Source organism: Odontesthes bonariensis, chromosome 17 (assembly GCF_027942865.1).
Source record: "Odontesthes bonariensis isolate fOdoBon6 chromosome 17, fOdoBon6.hap1, whole genome shotgun sequence".
In the NCBI taxonomy this organism is placed as follows: domain Eukaryota; kingdom Metazoa; phylum Chordata; class Actinopteri; order Atheriniformes; family Atherinopsidae; genus Odontesthes; species Odontesthes bonariensis.
The window spans coordinates 28561509-28581636 of NC_134522.1; the positions used below are offsets into that span (position 1 = coordinate 28561509).

Sequence of the window (20128 nt, forward strand, 5' to 3'; positions counted from 1 at the left end):
TTAAGTTTTTTTTTCTCTTGACTTCAAAGTCCCCTAAACGGTACTCAAGCCGCTTGAGTTTGAGGCTACTTTTTAGATGCTTATGAGGAAAGAAGCAGGAAAATTAGTTGGAAATGAAAGTGCATGCTCTATAAAGTGAAACAGTGCCAGGACCTTCACATAGAACTTAGAAGTCCTTAAACTGCACAAGAAAAGGGGGTAAAAAAGTAGAAAACACCATCTTGGTAGAGCTCTTCTCTTTGGTTTTATTGGCTGTCATCAAATGAAAGCAGATACAAAGCTGCCACTCAGGACACTTTTGAAGTACTGCAACGTAAAAAAAATTCTCTGCAGCCCAAAAAGCATTTTTTCCCCCCGTTGTTCACCCTTCTGAAAAACAAAATATGTGAAAATAATGACAGGACACCTCCAGTCTTGGGTTTTAATCTTTATGAGTACTTTTTCCCCCCAGTCCATGGATGTTTCTTATTTGTAAAATCTCCACAGTGCCGCAGAAAGTGAGTTGTCCTTAAAACATTCATAGTCCTGCACCACTTAAACTACAAGAGCACCTTGAATGTGGTGCCAATAATCTTGAACATGCCAGGAAATACTGCGAGTGTAACACTGACTGCTAAAACCAAACAAGTGTCTGGTCATTTTTGTCAAGGACAGGTCCGGCATTAATGACACGGGCAAGCCCAATGTTAGACCGAAGGCCAGCATCCCGCCCTTCTGTCCAGGTGTGCTTAGAACTCCAGCAGCAGAGACAGTGGCTCCAGAGAATTCAGGACTATCTCTTGTTTCTGTCCATAGACTCCCTGTTCCACCTTAACACCTGCCTTTGTGCACTTGGCTGAGCCCGCCGTGAGCTCTCTGCAGGCTGAAACCAGGTTTGAGAAAAGCTGAGCGCCCCACCACTGCTCACATCCGCCTGTGTACTGAATTCTTCTGTTGGGCAGTGGCTCCCCAAGCAAGCTATCCTGGGGGACAAATAAAACACTCCCAGGAAGGTCGAGAAGGGACACAGAATGCCCCGAGTCTTTTCGGAAAAGCTTGATGGACATCAGACTGTTGGCTGTTGAGTGGATTATGGAAAAAGACAAACAAGGCTGAATTTGAGTAGATCTCAAATTTGATTTGGTCCGAATATGATGTTTGTTAAAACTTCCATTTACATTTGATTAACCCTTAAATGCAAAACATGGATTATTAGCAGCCTGGATCTCATTACAATTTCAATTCAATTCTTCAACAATATACAGGCGTCTTGCTTGATGAGAAAAAAGGGTTGAGTTCAAATAATCATTGATTTTATAATTAGCTTGAGAAATGTCACCAAAGCCATGATTGTGAAACAAAGTCCCGTCTGCAGCTCACTCACCCATCTCATACGTGACCTCTTCTGTGGCTCCATTGAAGAAGCACACGTACACAACCATTCCCATTTGGATCTGATACAGAAGAACAGTGATGATAATGTAAAAATAATCAGTAATTATATCCTTCACGGGATAAAACATGCTGCTCTCTCCTTAACTTGTTTTTACTTTTCCTTTAATTTGCTTCACTTCTTTTCCGAGAAAAAGTTGAAATCAAGACTTTTTTTTAAGGACCCTGTATATTTCTACCATCTCATGAAAAAAAAAAAAAAAAGGAGTGAAATACAAAAAATGACATGTAACAGAAATATAAAGCATATTAGCATGGAAATGAATTTGAATTCTCTCCAACCTTTCAAGGATTTGTGTATATTTATTGGCCACTGACATTGTAATCTGCATTGAGCCATAAACTACAAGTCATTACAATTTGTCCTCTGATAATCCCATAAGCTTAACATCATGTCAAATCATCACCATCATCATGTAAATGATTAAATATCAAGACTGGAGGGACACATCATTACCTAAAATTTAGGATAACATCATTACAACAAAAGAAGAGATTAAACAAACATGCACACTCACCTCCACCCACTGAGCTTCGGCCCCATTAAGTGCCGGTCTGACCTTAACTTTCGCCTGGCTGCACTGCTGAATAATAGTCCGGGCCTGGAGTCTTTTGGACTTTTGAGACACTGGTGGGCTGCTTAAACACATAAACAGATAGCAAATATCCCAAGTCTACTCAGACCATCAAAGCACACAAATGTGAAAAAATATATGTATTTTTTTCATTTGATACCTGACTGTTTCAGGAAGGGGCTGTGTTGCCTGTGTCGGGGCAGAATTGGCAATTGTGAAAACAGGCCAGGGCTTTGTGCTCGGGGCCACGACGGGCTCCAGACCACAGCTGGAGCTCTCCTTCCCGAAAGGATCTCCCTCCAGTTGTATCCCCCTCTTCATTGCATGCCTATCACTACACTGGCTTTGGAGTTCTAATGATTTTTTGGTGCTTGGCCCACTGTCTTGACTTGAAGGTTGATTTAGCTCAGGTAGAGGATGTGGCTCCATCAGAGATTTGGTTTCACTCTGTGTTTTAATGTATTGATGTGTTCTGGCACTGCCTCGAGAGACACTTGGTTCTTTCTGGCCTTCGAGTTGCGCCAGCTCTTTTGACTGGGGTTTTGCCTGAATCAGGATAGTCGGTTGACTCTCAGAGCTGTTTGATATTTCAGACTGTGCAGGGATTGCTTCCTTAGCAGACCACATCCTGGCAATTAAGGGGGTGTTAGGAGTCCTGGGCTGAAGAATAATGGAAGATCTGGGCTGGAGGTTGATTGGAGTTCTCACGTGAAGGAGGATAGGGATTCTAGGCTGAAGGTTGATAGGAGCTGTTGTCTGGGAGGACGTGAGAGATGCAGGTTTTTCCTGGTACTGAGATAAGAAACAGAAAATGAGCTCTTGCAACATATGCTTAAATTTAGCCTTGCTGTTACATCGGCCCTAAATTCTTCATTTGAAACAGATTGTGTTAGACAAACCATCTTAATTTACAGATTTGTTGTTACTAAATATTTACTCCTGGTGACTTATAGATCTTACTTTTATGTTTTACGATTTTAATTACAAATCTATTGAAATGAAACCCTTTTTCTTCGACAGATATCATTCATTGTACTCACTAGATGTAATAACTCGAAAGTGGTAGAGGCTACTATTCCCATGTTAATTCAGGTTGTCTTCCTTGGGTCACATAATTTTATTACACTGATGTCAACCTGACTGCTTACAATAATATCAGAGTTTATTTATGGATTGTTTTACCAAAATTTCCCAATCTTGCGTTGTAAAATTACTCAAAAGGACCACAATAATGATACATGGTCTTCAATTTCTAATAGCACTATTGGAGTGCCTCAGGGATCAATTTTAGGACCAATTTTATTTAGTTTATATATTAATGACTTGCCCCTGATTTGCCCAGAAGTTCACATTCAAATGTATTCAGATGACACAGTTATTTATACAGATGCCAAAACCAGAGAACAAGCTGCATTTAAATGCATTGCAGCTTTAAACAAAGTGTCAAATTGGTTGAATCATAGCTGTCTTACTCTTAATGTGAGTAAAATAGCTATGTATTACTCTTTCAAGAGATTTAATACAAAACAGCAACCCAATATCTTTGTTCAGGGAAAGGTGATAAATACTGATAATTTTAAGTATCTGGGTGTAATTATTGAATCAAATTTAACATTTGAAAAGCATATAAAAAAGATATCCAAGAGTGTCAGAGTGAGCTTAGCTAATTTTAGACATATCAGAAACCATCTTATATGCCTAAAATTATCTGATGGACTGAACAGATTTAAAGGTCAGGATCCAAGCAAACTCATGGCATTTCAAGACACAGTCTTGCCCGATGAGCTATTTACACGAGGACCTGAAAATAACAGACGATAACCAACTACACTACACTACTTCACTACACAACGTTTCAGCAGGACTGCAACCATTTTTGTTAACTTCTTTTCTAAAATACAATTAGGTTCAGCTTCACTAAAAGTAAATGATTATTTTGACAAAGCAATAGCCCATGTAGTGTATGCTTAGTGACCTGTTTCACTCATTCAGAGCTATCATTTAAATCTGCACTAAGTTTTATAGCCATCTGGGGGCGGCAGAGATAAGTTGCCAACATCATGGTAACATTTGCGTCCAAACAGTTATTTGAATACTCCCTTTTTCCACCTGATAGGCAACAATTATTAGCTATGGGGTCACAGTAGCTGTTCAAAAAGCTAAACAATCAACAATAAGAAAACCTGTGTAAAGCAAATGAAAACTCCAGATTCAGCTGATAATTCACATCTTCATGTTCTCAGTTTATATTTATTGCACCTACACTAATCATATTAGATGGCACATAAGTATTATATATACAGACTAAAAAAACCTACCCATGTGTCAACTGATTCAATTATCTGTTGTTCCTCTGTGTCAATGCTTCTCCCACCGCCATCACCATCATCATCATCATCATCATCATAACAAGCATCATGAGTGTTCTCGCCCCTCTCACTGCAAATACGGAGACACAGACAAAGAGTGAGTAAGAAGATCAAGACATTGAGAGAATAAATAAAGCTAAATCAAAAAGCAGTTCACTGGCAGTGTTGTTAGTGTTTTTGCTTCTATTTCAAATACCACAACTTTTTTTTAAAGAACCGATGAGCGGAGGAATTTGGCAAATACTGTCGTCTCGAAAGTTCTGGAGTCCCGACACAAGATGAACTACCGTTACAGCCTACACTGAAATCACTGTGACAATTAGTCTCAACCAGAGACTGTATCTATAGATGGCCTTAGCCACAGGGCTTCAGATGTGAAACCAACAAGTGGGTTACTTAAAGTGCACTACTGATGATGGTTGCTGTGCACCAACTGGACCGACAACAAGATAGCCTACAACACCATGCCACACGCTCGAGGTGAAGAAATCATCCGCAACCAACTCTACATTGATGACATCGATATGTGCGCCGGGAAACAAGACAAAGACTCGCTGATCCGTTTGACGAGGATATACAGCAAAGACATTAGAATTTCATTCTGACTCGTTAAATGCACCCGAATTATTTCACTGAAACACAAGATGATAACAACTAAAGGACTTTCAAGATGGATATAAAAAGTCTTTTTTATAGAAAAAAGCACTTTTTATATCCGTACACAACAAGCCACACTCACCTATTCACTTACACACTCCTACTGCTAATATGAGTGTTTCACTCATATTAGCTTAGTGTAAGAGGGAGTCTCTTACACTAAGTGAAACGAGGAAAGCCCAGAGTGAGCATCACAGCCGCTATTTATAATCATTATATCTATATATGCACATTTATTCATAATTATATAAATATACTAATTATATCTATACATTTTCCCTTTGGGAAAAATTAAATATTTTTCATTCATTTTAAGTGAAACTACAAAGATCGAGGAATACATCAGGAAAATCAACTTCTAAGTGAACAGCCAAAGCAGCAGAAATCCCTTCAAGGAAGAAGAAAGAAGGGGAACCATCATGAAGGCATAAGCCCTTACACTGCATGTACCACCAATGCTTATAACAATGAGAATTCTTGTGGTGAGGAGATGCTGAGCACATGAGCAATTGAAATGGGAGTACAGCACACAATGAAGGACGCCAGGCTAGACTATGCAAAGACACCCTGATACTGAGAGGATGGCTCGAGCAGATTCCAGCAAAAATCTCTATCCAGAAGTGTTCGGGAAACAAATGTAGTAGAGGTAGAAAAACGAAGTAATATCCACTTTAAATCTGCATGTTCTATAATTGGCTGCTGTGACGAAAACAAACCTGTCTGAGTCACGATGTGGAGATCTCAGGGCCTGCAGCAGTATCTCCGATCTTCCTGCTTCTGCTCGATTATCTGGTTTCTTCCTCTTCTTCAAGCTGCACAGGGGGCAGTTGTTGATCCACTGCACCACGTCAGGTCTCATAGTTCTCCAGAAGTATCTGTAAAAGATCAGAAATGAGATAATGACAGTACGGAAAACTCAGTGCTAACTGCAACAACAACAGCATGTAGAAAAACCTCTCGTTGAGCAGTCTGAGACACTTGCTGACGTCGAGGTGGTTCAGCTCGTTGTGAAAGTCCACAAGGGCAGCCTCTACCTGCTGCCTGTTCCTCAGGACCAAACGCACCCCGTCTCCCCGCACCATGTGGAGCGTGCCATCTGTGAAAGCAGCAGAAATCAAATGCGAAGAAGGTACACAACTCAACTTAGCTTAACAAAGCTAAGACACACTATCTATATGGCATTGATATGTTTGTATTTTAGTAGTATGAATGACTCTTTCTGTATTCCTGGTGGTACGTTATCAGGTCAGTATCACACACATCATAACATAGAGGTATCACGCAAACCTTTAACAGCAAATTTTTTGCAGAACCTCCTGAAAGTGTTCTTCTCCACATAGCTCAGTCCAGGAGGATAGGTCCGTTTGCTGAGGTACAGCTCCACAGCATCATACTTTGCAAAAAAGGCCCGCTCACCCTGTAGTAGATAATCCATATTTAAACAGGTGACGTGAGGATTTCTGAGGGTCATGCACTGACACAAGCTTTTTTTAAGGGTCTTAAGTTAGTTAAACATACCTCTTCCCCCACTGGAGGCTGGGTTGGAGTCCTGGACTGAGTCTGTGGAGGAAACAGAACTGTTACAGTTAGGTTGCTGAACATTTTTCTTTATACTGCCTTGAAGAGTAGCCTAACCAGGACATTTTAGACCACACTCTAAATTCCCTTTCCTCTCAAAATTACTGGAGAGGGCGGTATTTGAGCTAGCACAATCCTTTTTAGATTAAAGTGTTCCAGTCTGGTTTTAAAGCCCTTCGTAGAACTAAAAACTGCATTTTTAAAAGTTTTTAATGATCTCTTATTAGCCACGGACACAGGTGGCTTTGCCATTCTTATACATTTACCCCTCACAGCAACATTTCACACAGCTGACCACAGCACCATTTTGTCTTGCCTGGAACGCTGTGTCGGTCTAAAAAGCATTGGACTGGATTGGATTAGTTCTTATTTGTCTGACAGACGCTTTGCTATCAGCCCGGGTGACTCTTTATCTTTTCTGGCCCCTCTTTCATGTGGAGTGCTCCAGAGTTTTACACTAGTATACCCGTCAGTTCCATTCTCAGGAAATATGGTATCTCATTCTATTATTAGGCTTTGAAACATGACAGCTCTGTTTCGCTAAAACCCCCGTTACAGTGCCTGATGAGTTGGACCCAATGGTGCCTGTAGGGCTTCTAAGTAGAATCTGGGTGGCCTTTTAAACATTATGTGAAACCATATGTAAAAAAAAACAAAACTGGTGTGATATGAATCAACACTGTTTTTGAATTTTAGAAACAGATAAACTCAGCTGTCAAAAAGTTAATTTAATCTGCAACACTATCTAAAGTAAACCGCTTGTAAAATTTAACGATTTTAATAGGCTTATTCATGCTTTTATCACATCCCAGTTGGACTATTGTAATGCGCTGTATGTTGGTGCACTTTGTCACAGCACTCGTCAACGGCCGATTGTTTTTAAATGCTATATAACTAAATTGGACTCTGAGTTAAAACTCTAAATCCATAAAAAAAAAAAAAAAAAAACTTTAAATCCAGTGCCTCACCTCTGACTCGCTGTGTACCATGAGTGTGGGCAAAGCATCTGCGTGGAGGACAACTTTCTCCCCACTGCGATCGAAGCAGTTTTCGGTGAAATGTGCTGAACATATTGATGACCAAAGCCTGGGATGCCAGTTAACACGGCCCACAGCTTTCATCCACTGAGTCAGCACAGCTGGGTTGTGAAGAGGAAACCTGGAGGAGATATTTTCCAGAAAGAAGTTACTGTACAAATGCATAATGATCATAGTAAGTCTTTTATTGGATGCCCTGCTAAAAGTTGGTAAGAAACTTTTATAAACCCAGCGGTTTAATTGTGGAATTAGTAAATTAAGACGCATGACGGTATACCACAGTTCAGGTTTTTTATGGTCAAATTGGGAGCAGTCCATAGGAGTTAAGAAAGTAGTCCCCACCTCAGAAAATTTCTCCTACTTGAATAATCCAATAAATACAGAATAACACAGGCAGAGATTCAGACCTTCCATAGAGAGTTGCATTAGGAAAGCATGTTGTGCATACACAAAAAAAAAAATAACCAAACGTGTTTAACCGCAGAAGACCTAAGGACTTTCATTTTGGTTCAGACTCATACTTATGGAACGTAAGGCCCAGGCCTCTCTCCACTGGCCCGCTGCAGTTGGAGCACTTGTAGACGCTGCAGCGAAGCCACTTCCTCTTGGTTCTGTTGAGGCAGGTATGGCAGCTGGAGATCCAGCCGGCTAGGTCTCGAGCCATGCTGCCCCAGTAGAAGTGCTTTGTGATTTGTCGCTGGCAGATTCCCTGGCCATAGTGGCCCTGGTTGTCATGGAACTGCCGCAGGATGGAGTTTACCTGGAATCCAATAAAGGCACAAAAAGCCCCAAAAAATACTTAAAAACAAAAAAAGATTAGATTTATTGTCATGTACACACTGTATGAAATACACAAAATTCCACCTCTGCTTTTAACCCATCCAGGTTGGCACCTGTTGAACACAAACATGCACATGCACAGGGTCACACACTCATAGAGACAGGTACCATACACTGGAATGGTGGGAAGCCATTCATAGCGCCTGGGGAGCATGGGGGTACGGTGCCTTGCTCAAGGGCACCTCGGCCATGGCAAGGAGGTGGACTGACCCCCACCCAGCTGTCAGTTTCACCAATCTTTGAGTGGTGAGAGTGGGAATCGAACCGCTAGCCTTACAGTTATTCGATGACCCACTCTAACCACCGAGCCATGGCCATACTCTCTGTGTGCTTTGAGTGTCTTTTTGCTTCTTGATAATCTTTTTTTTTTGCCGTCCCTGCAACCATTTAGAGAGCTCGGCTGGCAAAAATGCAGTACCATATCCATAACCATGTTTTCATGTGAAAATATGAATGTGTTAGAATGGGCCATTTTTAAGTTATTTTATAACTTTCAGAGTCTTCATTTGAAGTTAATGGGGGTTGATTACCTCCTCCTTGCTTCGTGGCACTCTGACAGGAGTAGAGACTCGCGTGTACATCAGCACTCCATCTGAAAAAGAAAAGAAGCTTTGCCTTTTATAACATTTCATAATTAGCTTCTTTTGATCATTAAAGTAATACTATGTAACATTTCTACCTTAAAATAACAGCTTGAAAAAAATTGTGCAGCTAGAATGAGTTTTAATATTACGATTGGCCTGTCTCCTATGCCCTTCGGGGGTCTGAGTTGGAATAACTGCGCTATGTAGCTTTGCTGGACCGGCCCGGGAGCTGAGCGGAAGTACTTCGACTTGCTTTCTGGCACACCTACCGCAAAAACAAATAGACCCCTCTCACGCTCCCAGGTATAAGGCTAAGCTAGCGCAACATTGTCAGTACGATCATCATGGAAGAGGCACCAAAGAAACAGAAGAAGACGTTGACTGATGAAGCAAGGAAGAGAAAGAGAGAGGAAGACAAAGCAAAAGACCGGACTAGAGTTGCTCTCGAAACAGCCTGTAGGGGGAGCTCCATAATGGGCTTTTTGAGAAGTTACATTGTATTGCTTTAAATAGTGAATATAAAATGAGTGATGGTGTCGTACACCACAACTTCGACACACCTATTAAGCCAAAGCGCTTGGCCATCCTTTTTAAAGCCGTTCTTTTTTTCTTGCCCTGCATGGGTAACACCCTGGTGCTCAGGTACCTGCAGAAAGCAAAAACACACATTAACACATTTAGTCCCCCCACCCCCTCAAAGCATCTCTGTAGTAGTGTGTTTACCCTCAGGGCTCTGAGGGCTACAGGCTACAACCCCCTGGCAAAAAATATGGAATCACCACCTGCTAATAAAAGAGTTCTCGCAGAAGTTAATGAGACATTCCACCAGACTGATTGACAGGACACATAGACTCAAGAAGAGAGTTGTAAGTCAAAACAGTGTTAGGGATTATAATAGTCCATTCAAAATGGAGCGAGGCAAAAGACTCTGTTTTTCGCAGTCAGCAATCTGAAGCAAGTACAAACAAAATGGAAAGGCATTAAAAAGGAAACGTACAGATAAACCAAAGAAGATGTCAAAACGTTAGGAAAAAAAACTGAATCCACTGTGCCTTCAAAACAGGAAAATCCCAAGAAAAGAGATGAAAAACAAATGAGCAGAAACCAGAGACAAAGTTTGCGACCAAACGAAATTGGGTGAGCTGAGTTTCACATACATTTGATCTATATACTCATACACAGAAAAGCCAAACATTACCATCAAAATAGAAGAACAGATGATTATCGAGGGCTAATAAGAAGCAGTCTCATGGACTGCGGCCGATGAGTTAAAGCTTGATATTCTCTGATAAACCAGGAATTTGCATTGGAAAAGGAGATGATGTCAGCACTTTTTTTTAGCGATCAAAAACTAGCACATTTGTCCCTGTGATGGACTGGTGACCCTTTCAGGGTGTACTCCTTCCTCTCGCCTCTCTTATAACAACCACAACCTTCTAAGCAACAAGCCTCAACACACTGCAATACGACAGAACAGCAATACACTGTATCTTGCAGGTTGTGCTGGACCACAGTTTTTTATAATAACAACAATAAATACATAACCTTTAACTTTCCTACTGTCCCCCAAAGCCAGATGTTAGGGGGTGTTTGTGGGATTATTTTGACCAGTGGAAAAAGGGTCAAAGGAAATTCAAATAAAAGATGTTATTTATGACATATGTTCGATGTTATCAGTTCATCATACCTGGCAATATGGTTGTATGTAACGAAGCTCTTCTCGACAACAGTTTCCCTCTGGTCTTCTCTCATAAAGTTGGATGCTCTGAGGTCTGGATCAGGACCTGGGCGGCAGTACTGGTGTTCCTGCAGCCCCACAGTTTCATCAAAGGCCGGATCACACGGGTCAATGCTTCTTGTTGCAGCATCTGCAGCAGCTGCGGCAGCTGTAGAAAGGGCATCTTCCAATGTGTTGGAATGAGGGAAGGCCTCAACTGATAGGACAGGCACCTGAACACAAAGGAGGATTACCTGATTTTGTCCCACCAACTAACACAGCATCCACGTTCTAATTCCAGTCTGAATGAGGGTATACTTTCATTGTTACTCTTTATGTATCAGTAAAAAAAAAAAAAAGTCTACATGTAAAATGCTAAATAAATATGACAAATGGTGGAGTACAAGTAGATCAAGTACGAAAGAGCAAGTTAAAGCAGATTAGGTGTGTTAGGGTGTTAGAAGTATTGGGACAACAAGGTGTTGTCTGAAGTTTAGAGAGAGATGCCCTGCTAGGATTGAACTTGGTAGCTTGTGCCACAAATGAGAACAGTCGGGTTGAGCCTGCCAAGTGAGTAGGGATGGAGGTACCGGATGGTTTCCATGAGAAACAGAGTGTTCAAGAAGGAGCATCTGACAGAGTTTCTATAGCTGGGTGCAGACCCCGAAACCACTCTGTAGGCAAGCAGTAGTGACTTGAATTTCATTGTGCAATCACTTAATGAGTAATGAAGTGACACATACTTTTTGGTTGATCAAACACGCCACCACATTCAGAATCATGTGTGCAGGTTTCAGTGTGCAGGCAGGGAGACCTGCCAGGTTAGCAATGCAGTGATTGAGGCAGGAAATAACCCTGAGTGACATACAAGGTCATATACGGCCTGATTTTTCTTGTAGACTGCAACATGACACGATCGAGGGACAGATGCAATATACATCGAAGGATATCTGGTTATCCAACATGAGACCCAGGATTCTTCCTTTAACGAAGAGATAGTTGAAAAGGCAATTTCATGTTGACGGATTAGACGGAAGACCAAAACCTCGGGTCTTGGAGAGACTGAGCTGAAGTTGGCGTTCTTTTATCCATGTGGATATGTCAGAGACAAGCTGGGATTCATGCTGAAATGATGGGGTTTGTCTGGTGGGAATGATAGGTGGTTGGAGATCATCTGCATAGCAGTGATACAAAAAGCCACGTGAGCAGATGACTGGGCCCAATCCAAAGAGATGGTGTATAATGCAAAGAGAAAGGTCCCAGTAACAAGCCTGATACCGTCAAATCTTTAGCTGTAAAACCAACGGCCTCACATCTGACTCTAAAATACTTTGGTATACAGAGGACTTCATGGTTGACTCAATCCGTGCAGGGTACAGAGGTGCTGTGGCAGCAGAATAAGCCCAAATCATTATATTCCAACACTTGTTTGACAGTTGGTATGAGGCGTTTGTGCTGACACTGTGTTTGATTTTCGCCAAACTTGGCACAATGCATTTTGGCCAAATATCTCCACTTTGGTCTCGTCTGCCAAAAGGAGTTCATCCCTGAAGTCTTATGGTTTTATCAGAAGCAACTTTGCAAACCCACAAATCCACACAGGAAGGCCACAGCTGGGATTCGAACCAGGATAAATAAGTGTTGTTTCCCAGGTAAATGAGGAATCGTGTTGATTTCATACCAAAAAAAAATTGTGATCCATTTTTTGCCATAATCAATCAACCAAATCAATGTGCATCATTTCGATTTTAAGGACAGGGAAATACTTGCTTTTCATTACACATACGCGTGTTTATCATGGCTGCCGTGTTTGTTTGAAGCATCTTTGGTGTATGTCCTGCCATGCTTTCACAAGGTGCAATGTGTAGGTGACCGGTACTGGCAGAGTAGGGCATAATTTGACTGGATATGACTTCATAGGGTCGGCAGCAGTAAATATGGCAGAATGTTTTGAAGAAAAGCTTGGAGAGGAAGTCCACAATTACCCAGATCATTATGATGTATATTTGCCACTGCACATTGACAAAAATGCTCATCAAAATGGTTGGAGAGAGATCACCACCACTGCGGAAACTTCCGTGCGCTGAGGAAAATGTTGGAGAAACAGCGTGGGGACAGTGGCGATGGCCGTTTTTTCAGGTCTGAGTCATCTCATGTGCCCCCTGGTGGAATCCCCCAGTAACATACGTAGCATACAGGTAAGCATGCGAACAATTATGCCCACAACAGAGCAAGCAACTGATATGACCTTGTGATAAAAAAGGAAGTATTTTCCTGGCCTAAGTGTCTGTGGTATGCAATTTGTCACCTCATTCCCGTGCACTGTTTCGGACATGATGGTTGGCACAGCATCTGATAATAGTGACAGCTGGCCATCCTCAGTCAGAGTGAAACAGGATGCTTCAAAGTGTTGAGAGCAGATGTAGGAGTTTGTGCGCAGCGAGCCCTCGTCCCTCTGAGCCACTGCCAGCCACTTCCAGCGCTGCTCAGTATCTTTTGGAAACCTGAAGGATGGAGGAAGACCAGTTTTAATTCCAAAGCCAAGCTGCACCCCAAAACAAAGCAGAATAAATTAGGTCTACATGCAGCTTCCTGAGGGCTTTCATCTTTGGGACAAAATTTCAAAGCACGACTTGAAATCCGTTCCTCAGCTTTATCTTACCTCTAAATCTCAAAGATCAGCTGACCAGTTCTTGCTACAGATCCCAGGCTCCCCACTATAAAACTTTTTCACTTTCTCATTTTTTTTTGCTTTCATCGTTTGAAAAAGGTTTCATTAAAAGTATTCAGATAGATTCAGATAAGACGACCGTAAATTCTTTTGATTACAGTAATGCTCTCACAAAATCTAACACGAAGAAAAACTTTTTTGTGTGAGTTTTGTTACTTAGGAAACAAATTTGTTATAAGAATATTGTCTGACCTGTGGAAGGTGAGATCAGGGTTTGCAAAACTGGAGGCATCGCAGCCATAAACCAAACAGAACTGAACAGGGGGTTCTTGGTGTGGAGGGGGAGGTCTGTTCTGACAAACAGAGCATGCTTTGATCCACTTCTTCACAGCATCTGTCACACCAACCCAGTAATACATCAGCTGGATGGACAGAAGAGAAACATCTGTTTCTAACACCACCCTGACTGTCACAGAAACACTCTTCTATCAGCTACCTTTAATCTTGAACAGTTCCATTATGTAAGACACATAACATCATCTAAAATAACCATTATCTCCTTCACTGCCCGAATCCGGCCAGCATGGTTGTTGTTGTCATGGTAGCGGGTCAGGATCTCCCTAACTTCGTCATCACTCCTGACGACACGGAGGAGGCGGCCTCGATAGGATCTCCACAGACAGCCATCTAGACAACAGTTAACACCTTTAGTTGCATGGATTTAAAAAGCTTAGATTTTCTTTTTGTGATGTGGTAAAAGTGCTTTTTCACTCTAAAAATTCAACTGAAAAGTGAAAGGTTCTTTGTCACATTTGGGGCACATACTGGTAATGAGTTTATCTATTGCACAAGAGAAATCATGACAAAACACCTCAATCTTAAATATGATTTCACGGTGACTTAGTGAACTACTTAATCTTTGTAAGAGGCACCATTTTCCGGGCCATCTATCCATGGTAAAGCCACTTTAGGCATTACAAACTGATATGCAGCTACCTGAAATGGTTTTGCTATTTTCTTGCAAATTTCTCCCGCTTTCGGGGAAGTCATTCTCTTCATTTTCAGATTGCTAGAAAGCTGCTCAGAGATTTCATGACTGCTAACAGTTGCAACAAGGTGTGAGGAGTAGAAATTTGTATCACTTGGCCCGATGACGACTGGACAATCATAACACAAACAAGCTCAAATATCTTACACGGTTCTCCTTAACTTTTATTCCACTTCAAAATGTACACCACGAATTAAAGCTTTAAATTAATTATCCACAACTATATTAATAAAATCAGGCATCATATCAGGAATAACAAAGATATTTTAATTGACATCATGGCCTGTCCTAAATTTACATACTGTTACAATAACAGCAGACTTTTCAAACCATTTTTTGGTCTCTCTTTTATCATTTTTCCCTTTGGATCAATGCTTTGTAGTTAGAGTTTAATCTCAAACCTTGAAAAAGGTTTTCCACTGTGTTACGCTGAGGTACCTTTGTAGATGAAGTGTTTGCGGCCCGCCCTGGCCACTTTCCTAAAGCTTTTAGATATATTTGCAGGAAACTTTCCAGTCCGTATATAAATCTCCAAACTATCCAGAAAGTGATAAGACGGCATCTGTGAATGAAGAGATGAGAAAGAAAAAAAAGAAAGAGATTAAGAATATCTGCTACTTTTCTATGGAAGTAATCATATTGTAATATATCCAAAAGTTAGTTGAACAACACTGGCAAGTTAAGACACCACTTTGATACAAATAAATAAGTCACCATTATATAGACTAAATATTTTAAAATATTGAAAAATAAATAAAGCTACTGGTCCATTAACGTACGTTTAGTTAGGTTGTTTTACTGTTATTAAAACACAAAAAAACAATTTAACACTGGATGACATTATTTAGTTTTTACAAGATACATTTGAACTATATATATATCAGAACATCTAACAGCCTACTTAAACATTATTGACTTATGTTTATGTTGACATGTTGGATTACAGCATCAACAATATTTTTGCACCTCTTTTTTTGAAAAAAAAAGCATACAAACAGCCTGTCAACAACAGAAACACGTTTTTTTTTTTAAAAAAAAAAACAATCTACGCAATTTTTATTTTTCAAGTCCACCACTAAAATTAGCATTAGTTTTTCCTACTGAAACCGTTCCCACCTTAGAACATCTAACGTTCAGTCAACAACAATCCTCGTTACACCGCGATAAACTCTCAACAAAAACCTGGGAGTCAGTGCATCAGCGTTCAACGGGACAGCTCATGTAAAAAGCATTTCTCTTTCACTTCATCGCAAAATTTGTATACTTTTATCAAAGCAACATATATTAGGCCAAATAAGTGGCTAAATGTAGCGTTTAGTTCCGTGCAGACTTTAGCTAGCAGCAGTAGCCTAGTGATTTCCGGTACGGGAAATGTCAAAATAAAGGTAAAAACTGAGTTAATTTTTTTTTACCACAAAAAAAAAGTCACACTGATGACAAGGGCGAAAGAAAGAATTACTGTTTGCTTAAACATGCAATATCATATAGATGATATACTATATATTTCACAAAATACAAGCCACAATAAGCATGGAAAATTTGTGAAAATGTTTTGCTGTCATAAACATACTTATACAGGGCTTTTGGATTCAATCAAGCTTAAAGCTTTACAAACAATAGAGTTGGATTTAACCCTTCAAACAATTCATGGATAAAAACAGCAACAGGAAGACACATTTTTGAGAAATAACAATTTCAAACTCGTTTGTGTTCTGTTTTGGTTTGCGCTTTTACTTTTGTCAAGAATTGCTTGAACGGAAGCTGAATTGTTACCAAGGGACGTTCACTTAACACAGTTAACGTTTTGACGAAGGTTGTAAATGCTGCTGTAACCCAAGCTAACTGAGTGCTGCTCACTTCCGTTGAGCAAAATTTAGTTGCTCGCCCCCCGCTGGCCCGGCGGATGCGCCGTTTTATTTTTCAATGTTCTCAACAACTTTCCTACAAGATCCACTTTAATCTTCTGTATTTCAGGTCCACGTAAAAATGCAAAAGATTTTAGCATTTTGCATTGAACTGTGAGAAGTGACACTTAAATAAACCTGGGAGCAGCCAGGAATCAAATAAACTGATGAAAACCACTTTACATAAATCTAGGAATTTATTATTTAAACCTGGAGATCTGGAGTTTTCACAAGGTGACCTTTAGAGAACCTTTATAGCACATTCCCTAAAAATGTCAGACATTCCTCACAGTGTGACCTTCAAAATTCCCTTAAGATCCATTAAAGGTTACTCTTTGCTGAGCCGGCCTTTTTAGAACGGCACACAGCAACACAAAAACTATGCTGAGTTGTGATTTACTGTCACAGCTAGAGGTTAAAAAACATTTTTAACTATGTTATATGTTCTGGCACCCTCTGGCACCCCGTGGCACCCTCTGGCAGCCCCCGGCACCCTGACATAGTACCAGCATCTTTTTCATCTATTTATTTTTTATTTTCTTTGGGTATTAACCTCTGTAATGCTTTGTGTGTATGTGTGTTGGGTTACGAGTGTGAGGGACGGAGGCCTGTGAGTGTGTGGAGTTGTGAGAGAGTGAGAGAGCAGAGGGTCAAGCAAGTTATCATTTTAGTGTGTCGTTGTTTTTGGCGTGCTTACAGCCAACAGTAACTATTAATGATCTATAATAGACTGACTGTTTGTGGAATAGCTCTTCGTCATCCTTTCAGCACATCCTGCCGAACACTACTATATATATATATATATATATATATATAATATATATATATATATAACACACATACATACACACACACACACACACACGTAATGCTATGTAAGACATACTTTCCATCTCAAGTAAATTCAGTGACTTTGTATTACGGGTGTAATACTGTTTATTAAAGAACAACCAAATTGGCAAAGCAATGGCAGCATCTCTGGCACTCTTTGGTACCCCCTGTGGCACCCTGTGGCACCCTGTGGCACCCTGTGGCAGCTGCCTCTGCAAAGCTGTGGTAGCTCAGGTTGCCACAGGAAGTGCCATTCCTGGTTGCCACTGCCACGATCTGACCTCGCTATCTCTCTAAAAATCTGGTGAGGGAGCTCCAAGTAACTTTAACAGGATAAAACCGGAGGCTTAACTTTGGGAACTGAAAAGCAAACTGGGACCGAATGCCAATCAATTATCAACAGGGTTGATATTCTTTATTCTTTGCGTTGGTGGATGGCACACAAACAATTCCCAGCTAGTATGTAAGCTGACATCATATAAGCATGTGTCTGTGCACGTGTCTATTTGAGTGTTGACATGTAATGTTAAGTGACTGCATTGGTGAGTGTCTAGGTATTGAGTGTTAAATGTGCATGCTGTACATGTTTGTCTGTGTCTCGATGAGTGTGTGTGTCAGGAAATGAGAGTTTTTGTGTACATGTTACTTTATGGGTCTTGGTTGTGTGGCTTAGTGTGTCTTTCTGTGTGTTGCTTGGGTGGCTTTATAGTCTGCTGCCGATTGTGTTTAATGCGTGTCAATTGTTTAAATGTTGTCTAGTTTAAATAAGCTGAACAAGTTTAAATTTCAGTCATAGAATCCAGAGAGGTAGCAAAAATAGAAACTAAATGAAAGTGCCCTAATGATGACTTTGAAAACTAAAGAGTATTTAAACACAAAGCTGAACAATACTGCATTAACTACAGCAAAGATTAAAGACACCGTTTGAGATTAGTTTGTTTTAAACTGGATAAAAGGTTGTGTTTCTGTGTTCGTGTTCTCTTGTGTGTGATGTCCCAATATGATAAAGACAAAAAATATGTCTGAGGTTGAGTGGATGAGTGTAATTCTATGTTTCTGATCAATGTATGGGTAAAAAAAAATGGGGCATTATTTTTCAACCAAACAAGAACGCTAAGAAATAAGTCAACATCTTTGTGGTGTTTTCAAAGTGTTCAGTCCATTTATTTCAATTCTGCAACTCTTAATTTAATTTGCTCTGCAAACATTCATTATTTTGGTCCAAGTCATGGTGAGGATGCCATTATTATTCGGTTTATGTCAATGCTTTGAAAAAGATTGAAAAACTGGTCTAGAACAAATAAATGCATTCCAGCTGCAAGATTGCAGCCACAACATTACCGTGTAAAAGTCCACTCTTGGCTGAATACATGAGTAAATCATGCAACCCAGCCTTTAAGCCCCAGATGGTTCGGGGCCACCGTTATTACCTCAGAAATGATAAATTTGGGTGATCTTGTTGATAAATGGGATTTATGAGGGAAACTATTCTGGCAGGAGTACATTTTGACAACTTTCATTTTAAAACTCCATTAGATGCGTGTAGGGTCCATTAGTTTCCAGTTGCAGCACTTGTCTGTTTCCATATGTCCCATGCTTCACGGTCACCTCGGCTCCACTCTCGGCCGAAGCAACAGCGGCCATCAGTTCCTTCTCACAGAGAGAAACGAAAGCTTGGTAAAGCTGCAGCCCACCCTCCTTGTTGATGTTGTTGTGGTACTGCATGCCTTTGCCTTTGGCCTTTCCGCCCAGTGTGGCCTGGGGAACGATCAGTAGGCTGCCAGGAAGCTCAGTCACTGAAACCATCTTCCCTGCGGTGGACTCACTCAGCCGTAGGTTCAACAATGTGGACACTAGGAAGAGCAAGGGCACTATGTGAGCTCATATCGAGAGATTTTTACAAATAGAAATGGTTTCAGGTCAAAGGTTTGAAAAGGTACTGACCCATCTTGGGCAGGATGTCCTCTGTCGCTCCTTTGAAGAAGCAGATGTAGATTACCATTCCTCTGCTGATCTGAAAGTCGGCCAGAGCAACAAGATGAACTGAATCAGTAAAAGATAAACACACATACTGGCCTGCTGATGTTCCACAAATTATTTAGTAGGCGTACACACACACACAAATATATATATATATATATATATATATATATATATATATACAGTACTTAAAAATCCGAAACATCATAATAGGGTTCAGAGATGGGTTATCTGTGTTGTCTGACTGTACCTAAAACAACAAAGATGGGTTATCTGTGTTGTCTGACTGTACCTAAAAGAACAGTACATAGAGTTACCTGGACGAACTGAGCCTCTGAGTGCTCATCTGCGGCTTTAACTTGCAGCCTGGCCTGCAGACACTGCTGCAGCACCGTCCGAGCCGCCAGAGAGCAGCTTTTCTCCGTCATTACACCTGCGTCTAACTTTAAAAATGCGCAGAACAGCAGTCAAAGAGACACAAGGTAGGAAGTTTGAGAAATAAAAACAAAAAGAAGAGAATTCACTGAATTCAACTCAATTCAGTGAATTAGACGAAAAGTCGCGTGACCGGCTTCCGTGTTATGCAGCCTGACGTTTGATAAAGAGGTTCAAAGCTGCGACTTATTTTCGCAGTGTTCCTCGTTCTCTTTCTGTCAGTCTCGACACAGTGTAGCTCTCTGCTGCCCCCTGCTGTCAAACAGACGTCCCTGCTACTATTACCCTTTGATGTACATTTTATCATTAGACCCAAAGTTTTAAGAAAGCTCTTTTTCACTTAGCAGTGTTTTAGTGAAAAACATCAAATCCCCATTTCACCATTTTAATCTCACATTTAATCCCCACATTTCATTTTCATTTTTGTTTCATTTTCATTTATTTCATATTCAACCAAGTGCTCTCATAAAT

The 20128-nt window shown here is 40.6% G+C and overlaps 2 protein-coding genes across 3 annotated transcripts; both read right to left on the bottom strand.

The window, feature by feature from the left end:
- Window positions 1-238: 238 nt before the first annotated feature.
- Window positions 239-15844, bottom strand: LOC142366343 (uncharacterized). 2 transcript variants are annotated; one of them, XM_075448205.1, is made up of 19 exons: window positions 15624-15844; window positions 14946-15069; window positions 14010-14146; window positions 13712-13881; window positions 13097-13292; window positions 10759-11021; window positions 9632-9717; window positions 9018-9079; window positions 8169-8407; window positions 7579-7768; window positions 6551-6592; window positions 6320-6449; window positions 5987-6128; window positions 5749-5907; window positions 4325-4445; window positions 2167-2798; window positions 1950-2067; window positions 1364-1433; window positions 239-1057 (listed from the first exon to the last, which is right to left on the bottom strand). In XM_075448205.1, exons 2-19 carry the CDS (start codon window positions 15067-15069, stop codon window positions 729-731), a joined length of 3210 nt encoding a protein of 1069 aa, XP_075304320.1. In that variant the 5' UTR covers window positions 15624-15844; the 3' UTR covers window positions 239-728. The 2 variants fall into 2 exon arrangements, with proteins under 2 accessions (XP_075304320.1, XP_075304319.1); XM_075448204.1 differs by having other exon boundaries at window positions 1950-2070.
- Window positions 15845-18382: 2538 nt separating this feature from the next.
- LOC142366009 (D-aminoacyl-tRNA deacylase 2-like) lies at window positions 18383-19845 on the bottom strand. The gene is made up of 3 exons (XM_075447774.1): window positions 19540-19845; window positions 19187-19256; window positions 18383-19095 (listed from the first exon to the last, which is right to left on the bottom strand). The coding sequence occupies exons 1-3, from the start codon at window positions 19648-19650 to the stop codon at window positions 18764-18766; spliced, it is 513 nt and encodes a 170-aa protein (XP_075303889.1). The 5' UTR covers window positions 19651-19845; the 3' UTR covers window positions 18383-18763.
- Between the last annotated feature and the right edge of the window lie 283 nt (window positions 19846-20128).

What these genes read in the sequence shown, in the direction of transcription:
- LOC142366343 (XM_075448204.1), bottom strand. Translation starts at nt 15,069, where the DNA reads ATGCCGTCTTATCACTTTCTGGATAGTTTGGAGATTTATATACGGACT. An exon ending in CAAACACTTCATCTACAAAG is followed by an intron (nt 14,147 to 14,945) that starts GTACCTCAGCGT and finishes ACTGTTGTCTAG; the next exon opens with ATGGCTGTCTGTGGAGATCC. An exon ending in CCACATCGTGACTCAGACAG is followed by an intron (nt 4,446 to 5,748) that starts GTTTGTTTTCGT and finishes CCGTATTTGCAG; the next exon opens with TGAGAGGGGCGAGAACACTC.
- LOC142366009 (XM_075447774.1), bottom strand. Translation starts at nt 19,650, where the DNA reads ATGACGGAGAAAAGCTGCTCTCTGGCGGCTCGGACGGTGCTGCAGCAG. An exon ending in CAGAGGCTCAGTTCGTCCAG is followed by an intron (nt 19,257 to 19,539) that starts GTAACTCTATGT and finishes GCCGACTTTCAG; the next exon opens with ATCAGCAGAGGAATGGTAAT. An exon ending in GGACATCCTGCCCAAGATGG is followed by an intron (nt 19,096 to 19,186) that starts GTCAGTACCTTT and finishes TGCTCTTCCTAG; the next exon opens with TGTCCACATTGTTGAACCTA.